The sequence below is a fragment of the Pristiophorus japonicus genome, chromosome 31, assembly GCF_044704955.1.
Source record: "Pristiophorus japonicus isolate sPriJap1 chromosome 31, sPriJap1.hap1, whole genome shotgun sequence".
In the NCBI taxonomy this organism is placed as follows: Eukaryota; Metazoa; Chordata; class Chondrichthyes; family Pristiophoridae; genus Pristiophorus; species Pristiophorus japonicus.
In genome coordinates this window covers 1,414,126-1,435,150 of record NC_092007.1, presented here as the reverse complement: position 1 = coordinate 1,435,150, position 21,025 = coordinate 1,414,126, and the positions used below count along the sequence as shown (strand labels likewise).

At 53.9% G+C, this 21,025-nt stretch overlaps 1 protein-coding gene across 2 annotated transcripts in view; it reads right to left on the bottom strand.

Moving 5' to 3' along the window:
- The window catches only part of pafah1b3 (platelet-activating factor acetylhydrolase, isoform Ib, gamma subunit), a 59,167-nt gene that overhangs the window by 28,723 nt on the left and 9,419 nt on the right, over positions 1–21,025 (bottom strand). For both annotated transcript variants that reach the window (XM_070868921.1, XM_070868922.1), the window contains exon 2: positions 3,321–3,471. In XM_070868921.1, the coding sequence (XP_070725022.1) occupies positions 3,321–3,401 (81 nt within the window). In that variant the 5' untranslated portion in view covers positions 3,402–3,471. The remainder of the gene's footprint in view (positions 1–3,320; positions 3,472–21,025) is intronic.

Below are 21,025 nucleotides of genomic sequence, written 5' to 3'. Positions count from 1 at the left end.
TCGCCCATCACCCCCTGTGCCCACTGCCGCGTGTCCTAACCCGCACCAAGTCCCACTCACCCATCACCCCCTGTGCCCACTGCCCCGTGTCCTAACTCGTATCGAGTCCCGCTCACCCATCACCCCCTGTGCTCACTGCTCTGTGTCCTAACCCGCACCAAGTCCCGCTCGCCCATCACCCCCTGTGCTCGCCGACCTACATTGGCTCCCAGTTAAACAAAGCCTCGATTTCAAAATTCTCATCCTTGTTTACAAATCACTCCATGGCCTCGCCCCTCCCTATCTCTGTCATCTTTTTCAGCCTCACAATCCCACAAGATGTCTGTGCTCCTCTAATTCTGCCCTCCAGAGCATCCCTCATTATAACTGCTCAACCATCAGTGGCCGTGCCTTCAGCTGCCTGGGGCCCAAGCTCTGGAACACCCTCCCTAAACCTCCGGCTCGCTACCTCTCTTTCCTCCTTTAAGACGCTCCTTAAAACCTACCTCTTTCAACAAGCTTTTGATCATCTGCCTCAATTTCTTCTGTGGCTCGGTGTCAAATTTATCTGTTTATCTGCAATACTGTTGTGAATGAAGCACCTTGGGACATTTTACTTCGTTAAAGGCGCGAAATAAAAAAAAGTTATTAATAATAAATTATTGACGTGGTTAGGAGATTGGTTTGACAATAGAAGACAGAAAGTAGGAATAAATGGGTATGTACTTGAATGGAAAGAAAGGGCCTTGTGCTATCCATCAAGGATCTGTGCTACGCACTCAACTATCCACTGCAGTTGTTAATAATTTAGATAACACAATAAAGAGCCATTTCGCCAAGTTTACCGACGACAAAGATCGGTGGCAATGTAGACGGGAGCATAAAATTAAAAAGAGACACTGAAAGATTAAATGAGTGGACAAAACTGTGGCAGATGGATTCCAACACAGCTATGTGTGAGGTCATCCATTTTGGACCAAAAAAAGGATAGATCGGAGTATTTTTTACATGGTGTAAAGGTCGGAACAGTGAAGGTCCAAAGAGTTTTTACGGGTCCGTACATCAGATCACTAAAACGTAGTATTCAGGTACTAAAAATATCAAACAGGTTAATGGGTTGTTTGCCTTTATAACCAGAGGGCTAGAATATATAGGGGAGAAAGTTTTGCTAAAGCTACACAAAGCGCTGGTTAGACCACATCTGCAGATCAGTTCCAGTCGAAAGGATAGATTGGTCAGCACAGATTCACCAGAATGTTACCAGGGATCCAAGGATCAAATTACGAGGAGAGGTTACATAAAGTAGACTTTGTATTCTTTGACACAGACAAGGTGAAGAGGTGATTTGATTAAGATCAGAAATAGGACCAGGAGGAGGCCATTCGGCCCCTCGAGCCTGCTCCGCCATTTAATAAGATCTTGGCTGATCCGATCATGGACTCAGTTCCACTTCCCCGCCCGCTCCCCATAACCCTTTACTCCCTTATCGCTCAAAAATCTGTCTATCTCTGTCTTAATTATATTCAATGTCCCAGCCTCCACAGCTCTCTGGGGCAGAGAATTCCACAGATTTACAAACCTCAGAAGAAATCTCTCCTCATCTCAGTTTTAGATGGGCGGCCCCTTATTCTAAGACTATGTCCCCTAGTTTTAGTTTCCCCTATGAATGGAAATATCCTCTCTGCATCCACCTTGTTGAGTCCCCTCATTATCTTATATGTTTTAATAAGATCACCTCTCATTCTTCTGAACTCCAATGTGTATAGGCCTAACCTCCTCAACCTATCATAAATCAACCCCCTCATCTCTGGAATCAACCAAGCAAACCTTCTCTGAACAGCCTTCAATGCAAGTATATCCTTCCTTAAATACAGAGACCAAAACTGTACGCAGTACTCGAGGTGTGGCCTCACCAATACCCTGTACAGTTGTAGCAGGACTTCTCTGCTTTTATACTCCATCCCCCTTGCAATAAAGGCCAACATTTAATTTGCCTTCCTGATTAAGGTTTTAGGATCGTGAAAGAAATTGAAAGGATAGAAAGAAATGTTTTGCGCTGGTGAGGGGAATCTAGGACAAAAGACATTACCTTAAAATTACATCCAGGCCCTTGGAGAGAAGTTAGGAAAGACTTCTTCACACAAAGGGTGGTAGAATTGTGGAACTCCCTGCCACAAAAAGCAGTAGATGCCAGCTCAATTAATAATTCTAAATCTGAGATCGGTCGATTTTTGCTCGCCAAGGGTATAAAAGGATATGGAGCCAAGGCAGGTGGAAGGAGTTACGATACAGATCAGCCATGATCTCATTGAATGGGGGAAACAGGCTCGAGGGACTGAATGGTCTCCTCCTCCTCCTCCGACAATCAATGTCCCAGTGCAAATCTGTGCTCCCAGTTACACGATTTAATGTGCCACCGAACTTGGATTGCTGGAAACTTGGATTTCCAGCTCTCTATTCCTTCACCCAAGTCATTTGGAAACATAGTGGAAAAGCATTTGAGTACATGCCCATTATCCCTAATGTCGGAGTCTATTATGGGTACCTTATCTAGCAACTAATTCTCGATGCATATAAATAGGAATTGGTGTTTGTTGAGATGTTGAGCGTGAGAGAGATATTAATGTCTAATTCTGGGCACCACCCTTTCGGAAGGATGTGAAGACCTGAGAGAGGGTGCAGCAAAGGCTTGCGAGAATTATTCCAGGAATGAGGAACTTCAGCGACGTGGATAGCCTGGAGAAGCTGGGATTGTTCTCTTCAGAGCAAAGAAAATGAAGAGATTTGATCGAGGTGTTCAAAATGTTAAGGGGTCCGGACAGAGTAGACAGAGAGAAACTGTTCCCATTGGTGGAAGGGTCGAGAACCAGAGGGACACAGATTTAAGGTGATTGGTGGAAGAACTAAAGGCGACATGAGGGAAAAATGTTTTTACGCAGCGAGTGGTTCGGATCGGGAATTCACTGCCCGAGAGGGCTGTGGAGGCAGACTCAATCGTGGCTTTCATAAGGGAATTGGATCAGTACCTGAAGGAAAAACATTTGCCGGGCTCCGGGGAAAAAGCGGTAAGTGGGACTGGCTGAAGTGATCTTGCGGAGAGCCGGCACAGGCTCGACGGGCCGAATGGCTTTTCTGTGCTGTCACCAATCTACGATTCGAACAGCACAGCTTTGTTATTTGGGAGCAGGAGAGGCATGTACATGAAGTGGGAGATGAGAGGAGCCGATCAGAGACAAAGCTGACCTGGAGGCTGGAGGGAGCAGGACTGGACGGCTGAGTATCCGGTGCCCATTCTGTGGAACGACACAGCAACAGCCCGTGCTCCTCAGTTGCCACCTTACCTGAGACATCCATCGCCCATCCCCCTGCACATCCTCGGGCGGGACGGGAATGGCTGCTGGGTTGCTGTCTCCGTCACTCATCCCGACCAAATAATTTGCGCGGAACCTTCCAGAAAGTCTGCTGTTCAGGCTTCAAGTCCGTTCAGCAATCCTGAAATAAATCAATTGGGGAAAACACAGGTGGTGAGTGTGTTCAGATGCCAGGGGGAGGCAGGGGCTGCCCAAGGAGAGGGGATGCCCGGGGGGAGGGGGTGAGGTGGAGAGGTGACCCTCCGCTCCCAGTTCCCCCATTACCCAGGTCCCACTATTACCCAGGTCCCACTCCCAGTTCCCCCATTACCCAGGTCCCACTATTACCCAGGTCCCACTCCCAGTTCCCCCATTACCCAGGTCCCACTCCCAGTTCCCCCATTGCCCAGGTCCCACTATTACCCAGTTCCCCCATTACCCAGGTCCCACTCCCAGTTCCCCCATTACCCAGGTCCCACTATTACCCAGTTCCCCCATTACCCAGGTCCCACTCCCAGTTCCCCCATTACCCAGGTCCCACTCCCAGTTCCCCCATTACCCAGGTCCCACTCCCAGTTCCCCCATTACCCAGGTCGCACTATTACCCAGTTCGCCCATTACCCAGGTCCCCCTATTACCCAGTTCCCCCATTACCCAGGTCCCCCTATTACCCAGTTCCCCCATTACCCAGGTCCCACTATTACCCAGGTCCCACTCCCAGTTCCCCCATTACCCAGGTCCCACTATTACCCAGTTCCCCCATTACCCAGGTCCCACTATTACCCAGTTCCCCCATTACCCAGGTCCCACTATTACCCAGGTCCCACTCCCAGTTCCCCCATTACCCAGGTCCCACTATTACCCAGTTCCCCCATTACCCAGGTCGCACTATTACCCAGGTCCCACTATTACCCAGGTCCCACTATTACCCAGGTCCCACTATTACCCAGTTCCCCCATTACCCAGGTCCCACTATTACCCAGTTCCCCCATTACCCAGGTCCCACTATTACCCAGGTCCCACTCCCAGTTCCCCCATTACCCAGGTCCCACTATTACCCAGTTCCCCCATTACCCAGGTCCCACTATTACCCAGTTCCCCCATTACCCAGGTCCAACTCCCAGTTCCCCCATTACCCAGGTCCCACTATTACCCAGTTCCCCCATTACCCAGTTCCCCCATTACCCAGGTCCCACTGCCAGTTCCCCCATTACCCAGGTCCCACTCCCAGTTCCCCCATTACCCAGGTCCCACTCCCAGTTCCCCCATTACCCAGGTCGCACTATTACCCAGTTCCCCCATTACCCAGGTCCCCCTATTACCCAGTTCCCCCAATTACCCAGTTCCCGCATTACCCAGGTCCCACTATTACACAGTTCCCCCATTACCCAGGTCCCCCATTACCCAGGTCCCACTATTACCCAGTTCCCCCATTACCTAGGTCCCACTCCCAGTTCCCCCATTACCCAGGTCGCACTATTACCCAGTTCCCCCATTACCCAGGTCCCACTCCCAGTTCCCCCCATTACCCAGTTCCCCCATTACCCGGTCCCACTATTGCCCAGTTCCACCATTACCCAGGTCCCACAATTACCCAGGTCCCCCATTACCCAGGTCCCCCATTACCCAGGTCCCCCATTACCCAGGTCCCCCATTACCCAGGTCCCACTATTACCCATTTCCCCCATTACCCAGGTCCCACTATTTCCCAGGTCCCACTATTACCCAGTTCCCTCATTACCCAGGTCCCACTATTACCCAGTTCCCCCATTACCCAGGTCCCACTATTACCCAGGTCCCACTATTACCCAGGTCCCACTATTACCCAGTTCCCCCATTACCCAGGTCCCACTATTACCCAGGTCCCACTATTACCCAGGTCCCACTATTACCCAGTTCCCTCATTACCCAGGTCCCACTATTACCCAGTTCCCCCATTACCCAGGTCCCTCTATTACCCAGGTCCCTCTATTACCCAGGTCCCACTATTACCCAGGTCCCACTATTACCCAGGTCCCACTATTACCCAGTTCCCTCATTACCCAGGTCCCACTATTACCCAGTTCCCCCATTACCCAGGTCCCTCTATTACCCAGGTCCCTCTATTACCCAGTTCCCTCTATTACCCAGGTCCCACTATTACCCAGTTCCCCCATTACCCAGTTCCCCCATTACCCAGGTCCCACTATTACCCAGTTCCCCCATTACCCAGGTCCCCCATTACCCAGGTCCCCCATTACCCAGGTCCCACTATTACCCAGTTCCATTACCCAGGTCCCCCATTACCCAGTTCCCCCATTACCCAGGTCCCACTATTACCCAGTTCCCCCATTATCCAGGTACCCCATTACCCAGGTACCACTATTACCCAGTTCCCCTATTACCCAGGTCCCACTATTACCCAGTTCCCCCATTACCCAGGTCGCACTATTACCCAGTTCCCCCATTACCCAGTTCCCCCATTACCCAGGTCGCACTATTACCCAGTTCCCCCATTACCCAGGTCCCCCATTACCCAGTTCCCTCTATTACCCAGTTCCCCCATTACCCAAGTCCCACTATTACCCAGTTCCCCCATTACCCAGGTCCCACTATTGCCCAGGTCCCACTATTACCCAGTTCCCCCATTACCCAGGTCGCACTATTACCCAGTTCCCCCATTACCCAGTTCCCCCATTACCCAGGTCGCACTATTACCCAGTTCCCCCATTACCCAGGTCCCCCATTACCCAGTTCCCTCTATTACCCAGTTCCCCCATTACCCAAGTCCCACTATTACCCAGTTCCCCCATTACCCAGGTCCCACTATTACCCAGTTCCCCCATTACCCAGGTCCCACTATTACCCAGGTCCCACTATTACCCAGTTCCCCCATTACCCAGGTCGCACTATTACCCAGTTCCCCCATTACCCAGTTCCCCCATTACCCAGGTCGCACTATTACCCAGTTCCCCCATTACCCAGGTCCCCCATTACCCAGGTCCCCCATTACCAAGTTCCCCCATTACCCAGTTCCCACTATTACCCAGTTCCCCCATTACCCAGGTCCCCCATTACCCAGGGCCCCATTACCCAGGTCCCACTATTACCCAGTTCCCCCATTACCCAGGTCCCACTATTACCCAGTTCCCCCATTACCCAGGTCCCACTATTACCCAGTTCCCCCATTACCCAGGTCCCACTATTACCCAGTTCCCCCATTACCCAGGTCGCACTATTACCCAGTTCCCCCATTACCCAGTTCCCCCATTACACAGGTCGCACTATTACCCAGTTCCCCCATTACCCAGGTCCCCCATTACCCAGTTCCCCCATTACCCAGTTCCCACTATTACCCAGTTCCCACTATTACCCAGTTCCCACTATTACCCAGGACCCCCATTACCCAGGTCCCACTATTACCCAGTTCCCCCATTACCCAGGTCCCCCATTACCCAGGTCGCACTATTACCCAGTTCCCCCATTACCCAGGTCCCACTATTACCCAGTTCCCCCATTACCCAGTTCCCCCATTACCCAGGTCCCACTCCCAGTTCCCCCATTACCCAGTTCCCCCATTACCCGGTCCCACTATTACCCAGTTCCCCCATTACCCAGGTCCCACTATTACCCAGTTCACCCATTACCCAGGTCCCACTATTACCCAGTTCCCCCATTACCCAGTTCCCCCATTACCCAGGTCCCACTATTACCCAGGTCCCACTATTACCCAGGTTCCACTATTACCCAGGTCCCACTATTACCCAGGTCCCACTATTACCCAGGTCCCACTATTACCCAGGTCCCACTATTACCCAGGTCCCACTATTACCCAGGTCCCACTATTACCCAGGTCCCTCGATTACCCAGTTCCCTCGATTACCCAGGTCCCACTATTACCCAGTTCCCCCATTACCCAGGTCCCACTATTACCCAGTTCCCCCATTACCCAGGTCCCTCTATTACCAAGTTCCCCCATTACCCAGTTCCCACTATTACCCAGTTCCCCCATTACCCAGGTCCCCCATTACCCAGGGCCCCATTACCCAGGTCCCACTATTACCCAGTTCCCCCATTACCCAGGTCCCACTATTACCCAGTTCCCCCATTACCCAGGTCCCACTATTACCCAGTTCCCCCATTACCCAGGTCCCACTATTACCCAGTTCCCCCATTACCCAGGTCGCACTATTACCCAGTTCCCCCATTACCCAGTTCCCCCATTACACAGGTCGCACTATTACCCAGTTCCCCCATTACCCAGTTCCCCCATTACCCAGTTCCCACTATTACCCAGTTCCCACTATTACCCAGTTCCCACTATTACCCAGGACCCCCATTACCCAGGTCCCACTATTACCCAGTTCCCCCATTACCCAGGTCCCCCATTACCCAGGTCGCACTATTACCCAGTTCCCCCATTACCCAGGTCCCACTATTACCCAGTTCCCCCATTACCCAGTTCCCCCATTACCCAGGTCCCACTCCCAGTTCCCCCATTACCCAGTTCCCCCATTACCCGGTCCCACTATTACCCAGTTCCCCCATTACCCAGGTCCCACTATTACCCAGTTCACCCATTACCCAGGTCCCACTATTACCCAGTTCCCCCATTACCCAGTTCCCCCATTACCCAGGTCCCACTATTACCCAGGTCCCACTATTACCCAGGTCCCACTATTACCCAGGTCCCACTATTACCCAGGTCCCACTATTACCCAGGTCCCTCGATTACCCAGTTCCCTCGATTACCCAGGTCCCACTATTACCCAGTTCCCCCATTACCCAGGTCCCACTATTACCCAGTTCCCCCATTACCCAGGTCCCTCTATTACCCAGTTCCCCCATTACCCAGGTCCCACTCCCAGTTCCCCCATTACCCAGGTCCCACTATTACCCAGGTCACACTATTACCCAGGTCACACTATTACCCAGGTCGCACTATTACCCAGTTCCCACATTACCCAGGTCGCACTATTACCCAGTTCCCCCATTACCCAGGTCGCACTATTACCCAGTTCCCCCATTACCCAGGTCGCACTATTACCCAGTTCCCCCATTACCCAGGTCCCACTATTACCCAGTTCTCCCATTACCCAGGTCCCCCATTACCCAGCTCCCCCATTACCCAGGTCCCCCATTACCCAGGTCCCCCATTACCCAGGTCCCCCATTACCCAGGTCCCACTATTATCCAGTTCCCCCATTACCCAGGTCCCACTATTACCCAGTTCCCCCATTACCCAGGTCCCCCATTACCCAGGTCCCCCATTACGCAGGTCCCCCATTACGCAGGTCCCCCATTACGCAGGTCCCCCATTACGCAGGTCCCCCATTACGCAGGTCCCCCATTACGCAGGTCCCCCATTACCCAGTTCCCATTACCCAGGTCCCACTATTACCCAGGTCCCACTATTACCCAGTTCCCCCATTACCCAGGTCCCACTATTACCCAGTTCCCCCATTACCCAGTTCCCCCATTACCCAGGTCCCCCATTACCCAGGTCCCCCATTACCCAGGTCCCCCATTACCCAGGTCGCACTATTACCCAGTTCCCCCATTACCCAGGTCGCACTATTACCCAGTTCCCCCATTACCCAGGTCCCCCATTACCCAGTTCCCCCATTACCCAGTTCCCACTATTACCCAGTTCCCCCATTACCCAGGTCCCACTACTACCCAGTTCCCCCATTACCCAGTTCCCCCATTACCCAGGTCCCACTATTACCCAGTTCCCCCATTACCCAGGTCCCACTATTACCCAGTTCCCCCATTACCCAGGGCCCACTATTACCCAGTTCCACTATTACCCAGGTCCCACTATTACCCAGGTCCCACTATTACCCAGTTCCCCCATTACCCAGTTCCCCCATTACCCAGGTCCCACTATTACCCAGTTCCCCCATTACCCAGGTCCCCCATTACCCAGGTCCCCCATTACCCAGGTCCCACTATTACCCAGTTCCCCCATTACCCAGGTCCCACTATTAACCAGTTCCCCCATTACCCAGCTCCCACTATTACCCAGTTCCTCCATTACCCAGGTCCCTCTATTACCCAGGTCCCCCATTACCCAGGTCCCACTATTACCCAGTTCCCCCATTACCCAGGTCGCACTATTACCCAGTTCCCCCATTACCCAGGTCGCACTATTACCCAGTTCCCCCATTACCCAGTTCCCCCATTACCCAGGTCCCCCATAACCCAGGTCCCCCATAACCCAGGTCCCACTATTACCCAGTTCCCCCATTACCCAGTTCCCCCATTACCCAGGTCCCCCATTACCCAGGTCCCCCATTACCCAGGTCCCCCATTACCCAGGTCCCCCATTACCCAGGTCCCCCATTACCCAGGTCCCCCATTACCCAGGTCCCCCATTACCCAGGTCCCCCATTACCCAGGTCCCCCATTACCCAGATCCCACATTACCCAGGTCCCACTATTACCCAGTTCCCCCATTACCCAGGTCCCCCATTACCCAGGTCCCACTATTACCCAGTTTCCCCATTACTCAGTTCCCCCATGACCCAGGTCCCACTATTACCCAGTTCCCCCATTACCCAGGTCCCCCATTACCCAGTTCCCCCATTACCCAGGTCCCACTATTACCCAGTTCCCCCATTACCCAGGTCCCACTATTACCCAGTTCCCCTATTACCCAGGTCCCACTATTACCCAGTTCCCCCATTACCCAGTTCCCCCATTACCCAGGTCACACTATTACCCAGGTCACACTATTACCCAGGTCACACTATTACCCAGTTCCCCCATTACCCAGGTCCCCCATTACCCAGTTCCCTCTATTACCCAGTTCCCCCATTACCCAAGTCCCACTATTACCCAGTTCCCCCATTACCCAGGTCCCACTATTACCCAGGTCCCACTATTAGCCAGTTCTCCCATTACCCAGTTCCCCCATTACCCAGGTCGCACTATTACCCAGGTCCCACTATTACCCAGGTCCCACTATTACCCAGTTCCCCCATTACCCAGGTCCCACTATTACCCAGTTCCCCCATTACCCAGGTCCCACTATTACCCAGGTCCCACTATTACCCAGGTCCCACTCCCAGTTCCCCCATTACCCAGGTCCCACTATTACCCAGTTCCCCCATTACCCAGGTCCCACTATTACCCAGTTCCCCCATTACCCAGGTCCAACTCCCAGTTCCCCCATTACCCAGGTCCCACTATTACCCAGTTCCCCCATTACCCAGGTCCCACTGCCAGTTCCCCCATTACCCAGGTCCCACTCCCAGTTCCCCCATTACCCAGGTCCCACTCCCAGTTCCCCCATTACCCAGGTCGCACTATTACCCAGTTCCCCCATTACCCAGGTCCCCCTATTACCCAGTTCCCCCAATTACCCAGTTCCCGCATTACCCAGGTCGCACTATTACCCAGGTCCCACTATTACCCAGTTCCCTCATTACCCAGGTCCCACTATTACACAGTTCCCCCATTACCCAGGTCCCACTATTACCCAGTTCCCCCATTACCTAGGTCCCACTCCCAGTTCCCCCATTACCCAGTTCCCCCATTACCCAGGTCGCACTATTACCCAGTTCCCCCATTACCCAGGTCCCACTATTACCCAGTTACCCCATTACCCAGGTCCCACTCCCAGTTCCCCCCATTACCCAGTTCCCCCATTACCCGGTCCCACTATTGCCCAGTTCCACCATTACCCAGGTCCCACAATTACCCAGGTCCCCCATTACCCAGGTCCCCCATTACCCAGGTCCCCCATTACCCAGGTCCCACTATTACCCATTTCCCCCATTACCCAGGTCCCACTATTTCCCAGGTCCCACTATTACCCAGTTCCCTCATTACCCAGGTCCCACTATTACCCAGGTCCCACTATTACCCAGGTCCCACTATTACCCAGTTCCCCCATTACCCAGGTCCCTCTATTACCCAGGTCCCTCTATTACCCAGTTCCCTCTATTACCCAGGTCCCACTATTACCCATTTCCCCCATTACCCAGGTCCCACTATTACCCAGGTCCCACTATTACCCAGTTCCCCCATTACCCAGGTCCCACTATTACCCAGGTCCCACTATTACCCAGGTCCCACTATTACCCAGTTCCCCCATTACCCAGGTCCCTCTATTACCCAGGTCCCTCTATTACCCAGTTCCCTCTATTACCCAGGTCCCACTATTACCCAGTTCCCCCATTACCCAGTTCCCCCATTACCCAGGTCCCACTATTACCCAGTTCCCCCATTACCCAGGTCCCACTATTACCCAGTTCCCCCATTACCCAGGTCCCACTATTACCCAGGTCCCACTATTACCCAGGTCCCACTATTACCCAGATCCCCCATTACCCAGGTCCCTCTATTACCCAGGTCCCTCTATTACCCAGTTCCCTCTATTACCCAGGTCCCACTATTACCCAGGTCCCCCATTACCCAGGTCCCCCATTACCCAGGTCCCACTATTACCCAGTTCCATTACCCAGGTCCCCCATTACCCAGTTCCCCCATTACCCAGGTCCCACTATTACCCAGTTCCCCCATTATCCAGGTACCCCATTACCCAGGTACCACTATTACCCAGTTCCCCTATTACCCAGGTCCCACTATTACCCAGTTCCCCCATTACCCAGGTCGCACTATTACCCAGTTCCCCCATTACCCATTTCCCCCATTACCCAGGTCGCACTATTACCCAGTTCCCCCATTACCCAGGTCCCCCATTACCCAGTTCCCTCTATTACCCAGTTCCCCCATTACCCAAGTCCCACTATTACCCAGTTCCCCCATTACCCAGGTCCCACTATTACCCAGTTCCCCTATTGCCCAGGTCCCACTATTACCCAGTTCCCCCATTACCCAGGTCGCACTATTACCCAGTTCCCCCATTACCCAGTTCCCCCATTACCCAGGTCGCACTATTACCCAGTTCCCCCATTACCCAGGTCCCCCATTACCCAGTTCCCTCTATTACCCAGTTCCCCCATTACCCAAGTCCCACTATTACCCAGTTCCCCCATTACCCAGGTCCCACTATTACCCAGTTCCCCCATTACCCAGGTCCCACTATTACCCAGGTCCCACTATTACCCAGTTCCCCCATTACCCAGGTCGCACTATTACCCAGTTCCCCCATTACCCAGTTCCCCCATTACCCAGGTCGCACTATTACCCAGTTCCCCCATTACCCAGGTCCCCCATTACCCAGGTCCCCCATTACCAAGTTCCCCCATTACCCAGTTCCCACTATTACCCAGTTCCCCCATTACCCAGGTCCCCCATTACCCAGGTCCCCCATTACCCAGGTCCCACTATTACCCAGTTCCCCCATTACCCAGGTCCCACTATTACCCAGTTCCCCCATTACCCAGGTCCCACTATTACCCAGTTCCCCCATTACCCAGGTCCCACTATTACCCAGTTCCCCCATTACCCAGGTCGCACTATTACCCAGTTCCCCCATTACCCAGTTCCCCCATTACACAGGTCGCACTATTACCCAGTTCCCCCATTACCCAGGTCCCCCATTACCCAGTTCCCCCATTACCCAGTTCCCACTATTACCCAGTTCCCACTATTACCCAGTTCCCACTATTACCCAGGACCCCCATTACCCAGGTCCCACTATTACCCAGTTCCCCCATTACCCAGGTCCCCCATTACCCAGGTCGCACTATTACCCAGTTCCCCCATTACCCAGGTCCCACTATTACCCAGTTCCCCCATTACCCAGTTCCCCCATTACCCAGGTCCCACTCCCAGTTCCCCCATTACCCAGTTCCCCCATTACCCGGTCCCACTATTACCCAGTTCCCCCATTACCCAGGTCCCACTATTACCCAGTTCACCCATTACCCAGGTCCCACTATTACCCAGTTCCCCCATTACCCAGTTCCCCCATTACCCAGGTCCCACTATTACCCAGGTCCCACTATTACCCAGGTCCCACTATTACCCAGGTCCCACTATTACCCAGGTCCCACTATTACCCAGGTCCCACTATTACCCAGGTCCCACTATTACCCAGGTCCCACTATTACCCAGGTCCCACTATTACCCAGGTCCCACTATTACCCAGGTCCCACTATTACCCAGGTCCCTCGATTACCCAGGTCCCACTATTACCCAGGTCCCACTATTACCCAGTTCCCCCATTACCCAGGTCCCACTATTACCCAGTTCCCCCATTACCCAGGTCCCTCTATTACCCAGTTCCCCCATTACCCAGGTCCCACTCCCAGTTCCCCCATTACCCAGGTCCCACTATTACCCAGGTCACACTATTACCCAGGTCGCACTATTACCCAGTTCCCACATTACCCAGGTCGCACTATTACCCAGTTCCCCCATTACCCAGGTCGCACTATTACCCAGTTCCCCCATTACCCAGGTCGCACTATTACCCAGTTCCCCCATTACCCAGGTCCCACTATTACCCAGTTCTCCCATTACCCAGGTCCCCCATTACCCAGCTCCCCCATTACCCAGGTCCCCCATTACCCAGGTCCCCCATTACCCAGGTCCCACTATTATCCAGTTCCCCCATTACCCAGGTCCCACTATTACCCAGTTCCCCCATTACCCAGGTCCCCCATTACCCAGGTCCCCCATTACGCAGGTCCCCCATTACGCAGGTCCCCCATTACGCAGGTCCCCCATTACCCAGTTCCCATTACCCAGGTCCCACTATTACCCAGGTCCCACTATTACCCAGGTCCCACTATTACCCAGTTCCCCCATTACCCAGGTCCCACTATTACCCAGTTCCCCCATTACCCAGTTCCCCCATTACCCAGGTCCCCCATTACCCAGGTCCCCCATTACCCAGGTCGCACTATTACCCAGTTCCCCCATTACCCAGGTCGCACTATTACCCAGTTCCCCCATTACCCAGGTCCCCCATTACCCAGTTCCCCCATTACCCAGTTCCCCCATTACCCAGTTCCCACTATTACCCAGTTCCCCCATTACCCAGGTCCCACTACTACCCAGTTCCCCCATTACCCAGTTCCCCCATTACCCAGGTCCCACTATTACCCAGTTCCCCCATTACCCAGGTCCCACTATTACCCAGTTCCCCCATTACCCAGGGCCCACTATTACCCAGTTCCACTATTACCCAGGTCCCACTATTACCCAGTTCCCCCATTACCCAGTTCCCCCATTACCCAGGTCCCACTATTACCCAGTTCCCCCATTACCCAGGTCCCCCATTACCCAGTTCCCCCATTACCCAGGTCCCACTATTACCCAGTTCCCCCATTACCCAGGTCCCACTATTAACCAGTTCCCCCATTACCCAGTTCCTCCATTACCCAGGTCCCTCTATTACCCAGGTCCCCCATTACCCAGGTCCCACTATTACCCAGTTCCCCCATTACCCAGGTCGCACTATTACCCAGTTCCCCCATTACCCAGGTCGCACTATTACCCAGTTCCCCCATTACCCAGTTCCCCCATTACCCAGGTCCCCCATAACCCAGGTCCCACTATTACCCAGTTCCCCCATTACCCAGTTCCCCCATTACCCAGGTCCCCCATTACCCAGGTCCCCCATTACCCAGGTCCCCCATTACCCAGGTCCCCCATTACCCAGGTCCCCCATTACCCAGGTCCCCCATTACCGAGTTCCCCCATTACCCAGGTCCCCCATTACCCAGGTCCCCCATTACCCAGGTCCCCCATTACCCAGGTCCCCCATTACCCAGGTCCCCCATTACCCAGATCCCACATTACCCAGGTCCCACTATTACCCAGTTCCCCCATTACCCAGGTCCCCCATTACCCAGGTCCCACTATTACCCAGTTTCCCCATTACCCAGTTCCCCCATTACCCAGGTCCCACTATTACTCAGTTCCCCCATGACCCAGGTCCCACTATTACCCAGTTCCCCCATTACCCAGGTCCCCCATTACCCAGTTCCCCCATTACCCAGGTCCCACTATTACCCAGTTCCCCCATTACCCAGGTCCCACTATTACCCAGTTCCCCTATTACCCAGGTCCCACTATTACCCAGTTCCCCCATTACCCAGTTCCCCCATTACCCAGGTCACACTATTACCCAGGTCACACTATTACCCAGGTCACACTATTACCCAGTTCCCCCATTACCCAGGTCCCCCATTACCCAGTTCCCTCTATTACCCAGTTCCCCCATTACCCAAGTCCCACTATTACCCAGTTCCCCCATTACCCAGGTCCCACTATTACCCAGGTCCCACTATTAGCCAGTTCTCCCATTACCCAGTTCCCCCATTACCCAGTTCCCACTATTACCCAGTTCCCCCATTACCCAGGTCCCCCTTTACCCAGTTCCCTCTATTACCCAGTTCCCCCATTACCCAGGTCGCACTATTACCCAGTTCCCCCATTACCCAGGTCGCACTATTACCCAGTTCCCTCAATTACCCAGTTCCCCCATTACCCAGGTCCCACTATTACCCAGGTCCCCCATTACCCAGGTCCCCCATTACCCAGGTCCCCCATTACCCAGGTCCCCCATTACCCAGGTCCCCCATTACCCAGGTCCCCCATTACCCAGGTCCCCCATTACCCAGGTCCCCCATTACCCAGGTCCCCCATTACCCAGGTCCCCCATTACCCAGGTCCCCCATTACTCAGGTCCCACTATTACCCAGTTCCCCCATTACCCAGGTGCCACTATTACCCAGTTCCCCCATTACCCAGGTCCCACTATTACCCAGTTCCCCCATTACCCAGGTCCCCCATTACCCAGGTCCCCCATTACCCAGGTCCCACTATTACCCAGTTCCCCTATTACCCAGGTCGCACGATTACCCAGTTCCCCCATTACCCAGGTCGCACTATTACCCAGTTCCCCCATTACCGAGTTCCCCCATTACCCAGGTCGCACTATTACCCAGTTCCCCCATTACCCAGGTCCCCCATTACCCAGTTCTCTCTATTACCCAGTTCCCCCATTACCCAAGTCCCACTATTACCCAGTTCCACCATTACTCAGGTCCCACTATTACCCAGGTCCCACTATTACCCAGTTCCCCCATTACCCAGGTGCCCCATTACCCAGGTCGCACTATTACCCAGTTCCCCCATTACCCAGGTTGCACTATTACCCAGTTCCCCCATTACCCAGGTCCCCCATTACCCAGTTCCCCCATTACCCAGTTCCCCCATTACCCAGGTCCCCCATTACCCAGGTCCCCCATTACCCAGGTCCCCCATTACCCAGGTCCCCCATTACCCAGGTCCCCCATTACCCAGGTCCCCCATTACCCAGGTCCCACTATTACCCAGTTCCCCCATTACCCAGGTCACCCATTACCCAGGTCCCCCATTACCCAGGTCCCCCATTACCCAGGTCCCCCATTACCCAGGTCGCACTATTACCCAGTTCCCCCATTACCCAGGTCCCACTATTACCCAGTTCCCCCATTACCCAGGTCCCACTATTACCCAGTTCCCCCATTACCCAGGTCCCACTATTACCCAGTTCCCCCATTACCCAGGTCCCCCATTACCCAGTTCCCCCATTACCCAGGTCCCACTATTACCCAGTTCCCCCATTACCCAGGTCCCACTATTACCCAGTTCCCCTATTACCCAGGTCGCACTATTACCCAGTTCCCCCATTACCCAGGTCGCACTATTACCCAGTTCCCCCATTACCCAGTTCCCCCATTACCCAGGTCGCACTATTACCCAGTTCCCCCATTACCCAGGTCCCCCATTACCCAGTTCTCTCTATTACCCAGGTCCCACTATTACACAGGTCCCACTATTACCCAGGTCCCACTATTACCCAGGTCCCACTATTACCCAGTTCCCACTATTACCCAGTTCCCCCATTACCCAGGTCCCCCATTACCCAGTTCCCCCATTACCCAGGTCCCACTATTACCCAGGTCCCACTATTACCCAGGTCCCACTATTACCCAGTTCCCCCATTACCCAGGTGCCCCATTACCCAGGTCGTACTATTACCCAGTTCCCCCATTACCCAGGTCGCACTATTACCCAGTTCCCCCATTACCCAGGTCCCTCATTACCCAGTTCCCCCATTACCCAGTTCCCCCATTACCCAGTTCCCCCTATTACCCAGGTCCCACTATTACCCAGGTCCCCCATTACGCAGGTCCCCTATTACCCAGGTCCCCCATTACCCAGGTCCCCCATTACCCAGGTCCCCCATTACCCAGGTCGCACTATTACCCAGTTCCCCCATTACCCAGGTCCCACTATTACCCAGTTCCCCCATTACCCAGGTCCCACGATTACCCAGTTCCCCCATTACCCAGGTCCCTCTATTACCCAGTTCCCTCTATTACCCAGGTCCCACTATTACCCAGATCCCACTATTACCCAGGTCCCACTATTACCCAGTTCCCCCTATTACCCAGTTCCCTCTATTACCCAGGTCCCACTATTACCCAGTTCCCCCATTACCCAGGTCCCACTATTACCCAGTTCCCCCATTACCCAGGTCCCACTATTACCCAGTTCCCCCATTACCCAGGTCCCTCTATTACCCAGTTCCCCCATTACCCAGGTCCCACTATTACCCAGTTCCCCCATTACCCAGGTCCCCCATTACCCAGGTCCCACTATTACCCAGTTCCATTACCCAGGTCCCACATTACCCAGTTCCCCCATTACCCAGGTCCCCCATTACCCAGGTCCCCCATTACCCAGGTCCCCCATTACCCAGGTCCCACATTACCCAGGTCCCACATTACCCAGGTCCCACATTACCCAGGTCCCACATTACCCAGGTCCCACATTACCCAGGTCTCACATTACCCAGGTCCCACATTACCCAGGTCCCACATTACCCAGGTCCCACATTACCCAGGTCCCACATTACCCAGGTCCCACATTACCCAGGTCCCACATTACCCAGGTCCCACATTACCCAGGTCCCACATTACCCAGGTCCCACATTACCCAGGTCCCACATTACCCAGGTCCCACATTACCCAGGTCCCACATTACCCAGGTCCCACATTACCCAGGTCCCACATTACCCAGGTCCCACATTACCCAGGTCCCACATTACCCAGGTCCCACATTACCCAGGTCCCACATTACCCAGGTCCCACATTACCCAGGTCCCACTATTACCCAGTTCCCCCATTACCCAGGTCCCCCATTACCCAGGTCCCACTATTACCCAGTTTCCCCATTACCCAGTTCCCCCATTACCCAGGTCCCACTATTACCCAGGTCCCCCATTACCCAGGTCCCACTATTACCCAGTTCCCCCATTACCCAGGTCCCACTATTACCCAGTTCGCACTATTACCCAGTTCCTCCATTACCCAGTTCCCCCATTACCCAGTTCCCCCATTACCCAGTTCCCCCATTACCCAGTTCCCCCATTACCCAGTTCCCCCATTACCCAGTTCCCACTATTACCCAGGTCCCCCATTACCCAGGTCCCCCATTACCCAGTTCCCACTATTACCCAGTTCCCACTATTACCCAGTTCCCCCATTACCCAAATCCCCCATTACCCAGTTCCCACTATTACCCAGTTCCCCCATTACCCAGGTCCCCCATTACCCAGGTCCCCCATTACCCAGGTCCCACTATTACCCAGTTCCCCCATTACCCAGGTCCCCCATTACCCAGGTCCCACTATTACCCAGTTCCCCCATTACCCAGGTCCCCCATTACCCAGGTCGCACTATTACCCAGTTCCCCCATTACCCAGGTCCCACTATTACCCAGTTCCCCCATTACCCAGGTCCCACTCCCAGTTCCCCCATTACCCAGTTCCCCCATTACCCGGTCCCACTATTACCCAGTTCCCCCATTACCCAGGTCCCACTATTACCCAGGTCCCACTATTACCCAGGTCCCACTATTACCCAGGTCGCACTATTACCCAGTTCCCCCATTACCCAGGTCCCACTATTACCCAGGTCCCACTATTACCCAGTTCCCCCATTACCCAGGTCCCACTGTTACCCAGTTCCCCCATTACCCGGTCCCACTATTACCCAGTTCCCCCATTACCCAGGTCCCACTATTACCCAGGTCCCACTGTTACCCAGGTCCCACTATTACCCAGGTCCCACTATTACCCAGGTCCCACTATTACCCAGTTCCCCCATTACCCAGGTCCCTCTAATACCCAGGTCCCTCTAATACCCAGGTCCCTCCAATACCCAGTTCCCACTATTACCCAGTTCCCACTATTACCCAGTTCCACCATTACCCAGGTACCACTATTACCCAGTTCCCCCGTTACCCAGGTCCCACTATTACCCAGTTCCCCCATTACCCAGTTCCCCCATTACCCAGTTCCCCCATTACCCAGTTCCCCCATTACCCAGTTCCCCATTACCCAGGTCCCTCTATTACCCGTTCCCCCATTACCTGGTCCCACTATTACCCAGTTCCCCCATTACCCAGGTCCCAGTATTACCCAGTTCCCCCATTACCCAGTTCCCCATTACCCAGGTCCCTCTATTATCCAGTTCCCCCATTACCCAGGTCCCCCATTTACCCAGTTCCCCCATTACCCAGGTCCCACTATTACCCAGTTCCCCCATTACCCAGGTCCCACTCCCAGTTCCCCCATTACCCAGTTCCCCATTACCCAGGTCCCTCTATTACCCAGTTCCCCAATTACCCAGTTCCCCCATTACCCAGGTCCCCCAATTACCCAGGTCCCCCAATTACCCAGGTCCCTCTATTACCCAGTTCCCCCATTACCCAGTTCCCCCATTACCCAAGTCCCCCAATTACCCAGTTCCCCCATTACCCAGGTCCCTCTATTACCCAGTTCCCCCATTACCCAGGTCCCCCAATTACCCAGTTCCCCCATTACCCAGGTCCCCCAATTACCCAGTTCCCCCATTACCCAGTTCCCCCATTACCCAGTTCCCCCATTACCCAGTTCCCCCATTACCCAGTTCCCCATTACCCAGTTCCCCCATTACCTGGTCCCACTATTACCCAGTTCCCCCATTACCCAGTATTACCCAGTTCCCCCATTACCCAGTTCCCCATTACCCGGTCCCACTATTACCCAGTTCCCCCATTACCCAGGTCCCACTATTACCCAGTTCCCCCATTACCCGGTCCCACTATTACCCAGTCCCACTATTACCCAGTTCCCCCATTACCCAGGTCCCACTATTACCCAGTTCCCCCATTACCTGGTCCCACTATTACCCAGTTCCCCCATTACCCAGGTCCCACTATTACCCAGTTCCCCCATTACCCTGGTCCCACTATTACCCAGTTCCCCCATTACCCAGGTCCCACTATTACCCAGGTCCCACTATTACCCAGTTCCCCCATTACCCAGTTCCCCCATTACCCAGGTCCCACTATTACCCAGTTCCCCATTACCCGGTCCCACTATTACCCAGTTCCCCCATTACCCAGGTCCCACTATTACCTGGTCGCACTATTACCCAGTTCCCCCATTACCTGGTCTCACTATTACCCAGTTCCCCCATTACCTTTTCCCACTATTACCCAGTTCCCCCATTACCCAGGTCCCACTATTACCCAGTTCCCCCATTACCCGGTCCCACTATTACCCAGTTCCCCCATTACCCAGTTCCCCCATTACCCAGGTCCCACTATTACCCAGTTCCCCCATGACCTGGTCCCACTATTACCCAGTTCCCCCATTACCTGGTCCCACTATTACCCAGTTCCCCCATTACCCAGGTCCCACTATTACCCAGTTCCCCCATTACCCGGTCCCACTATTACCCAGTTCCCCCATTACC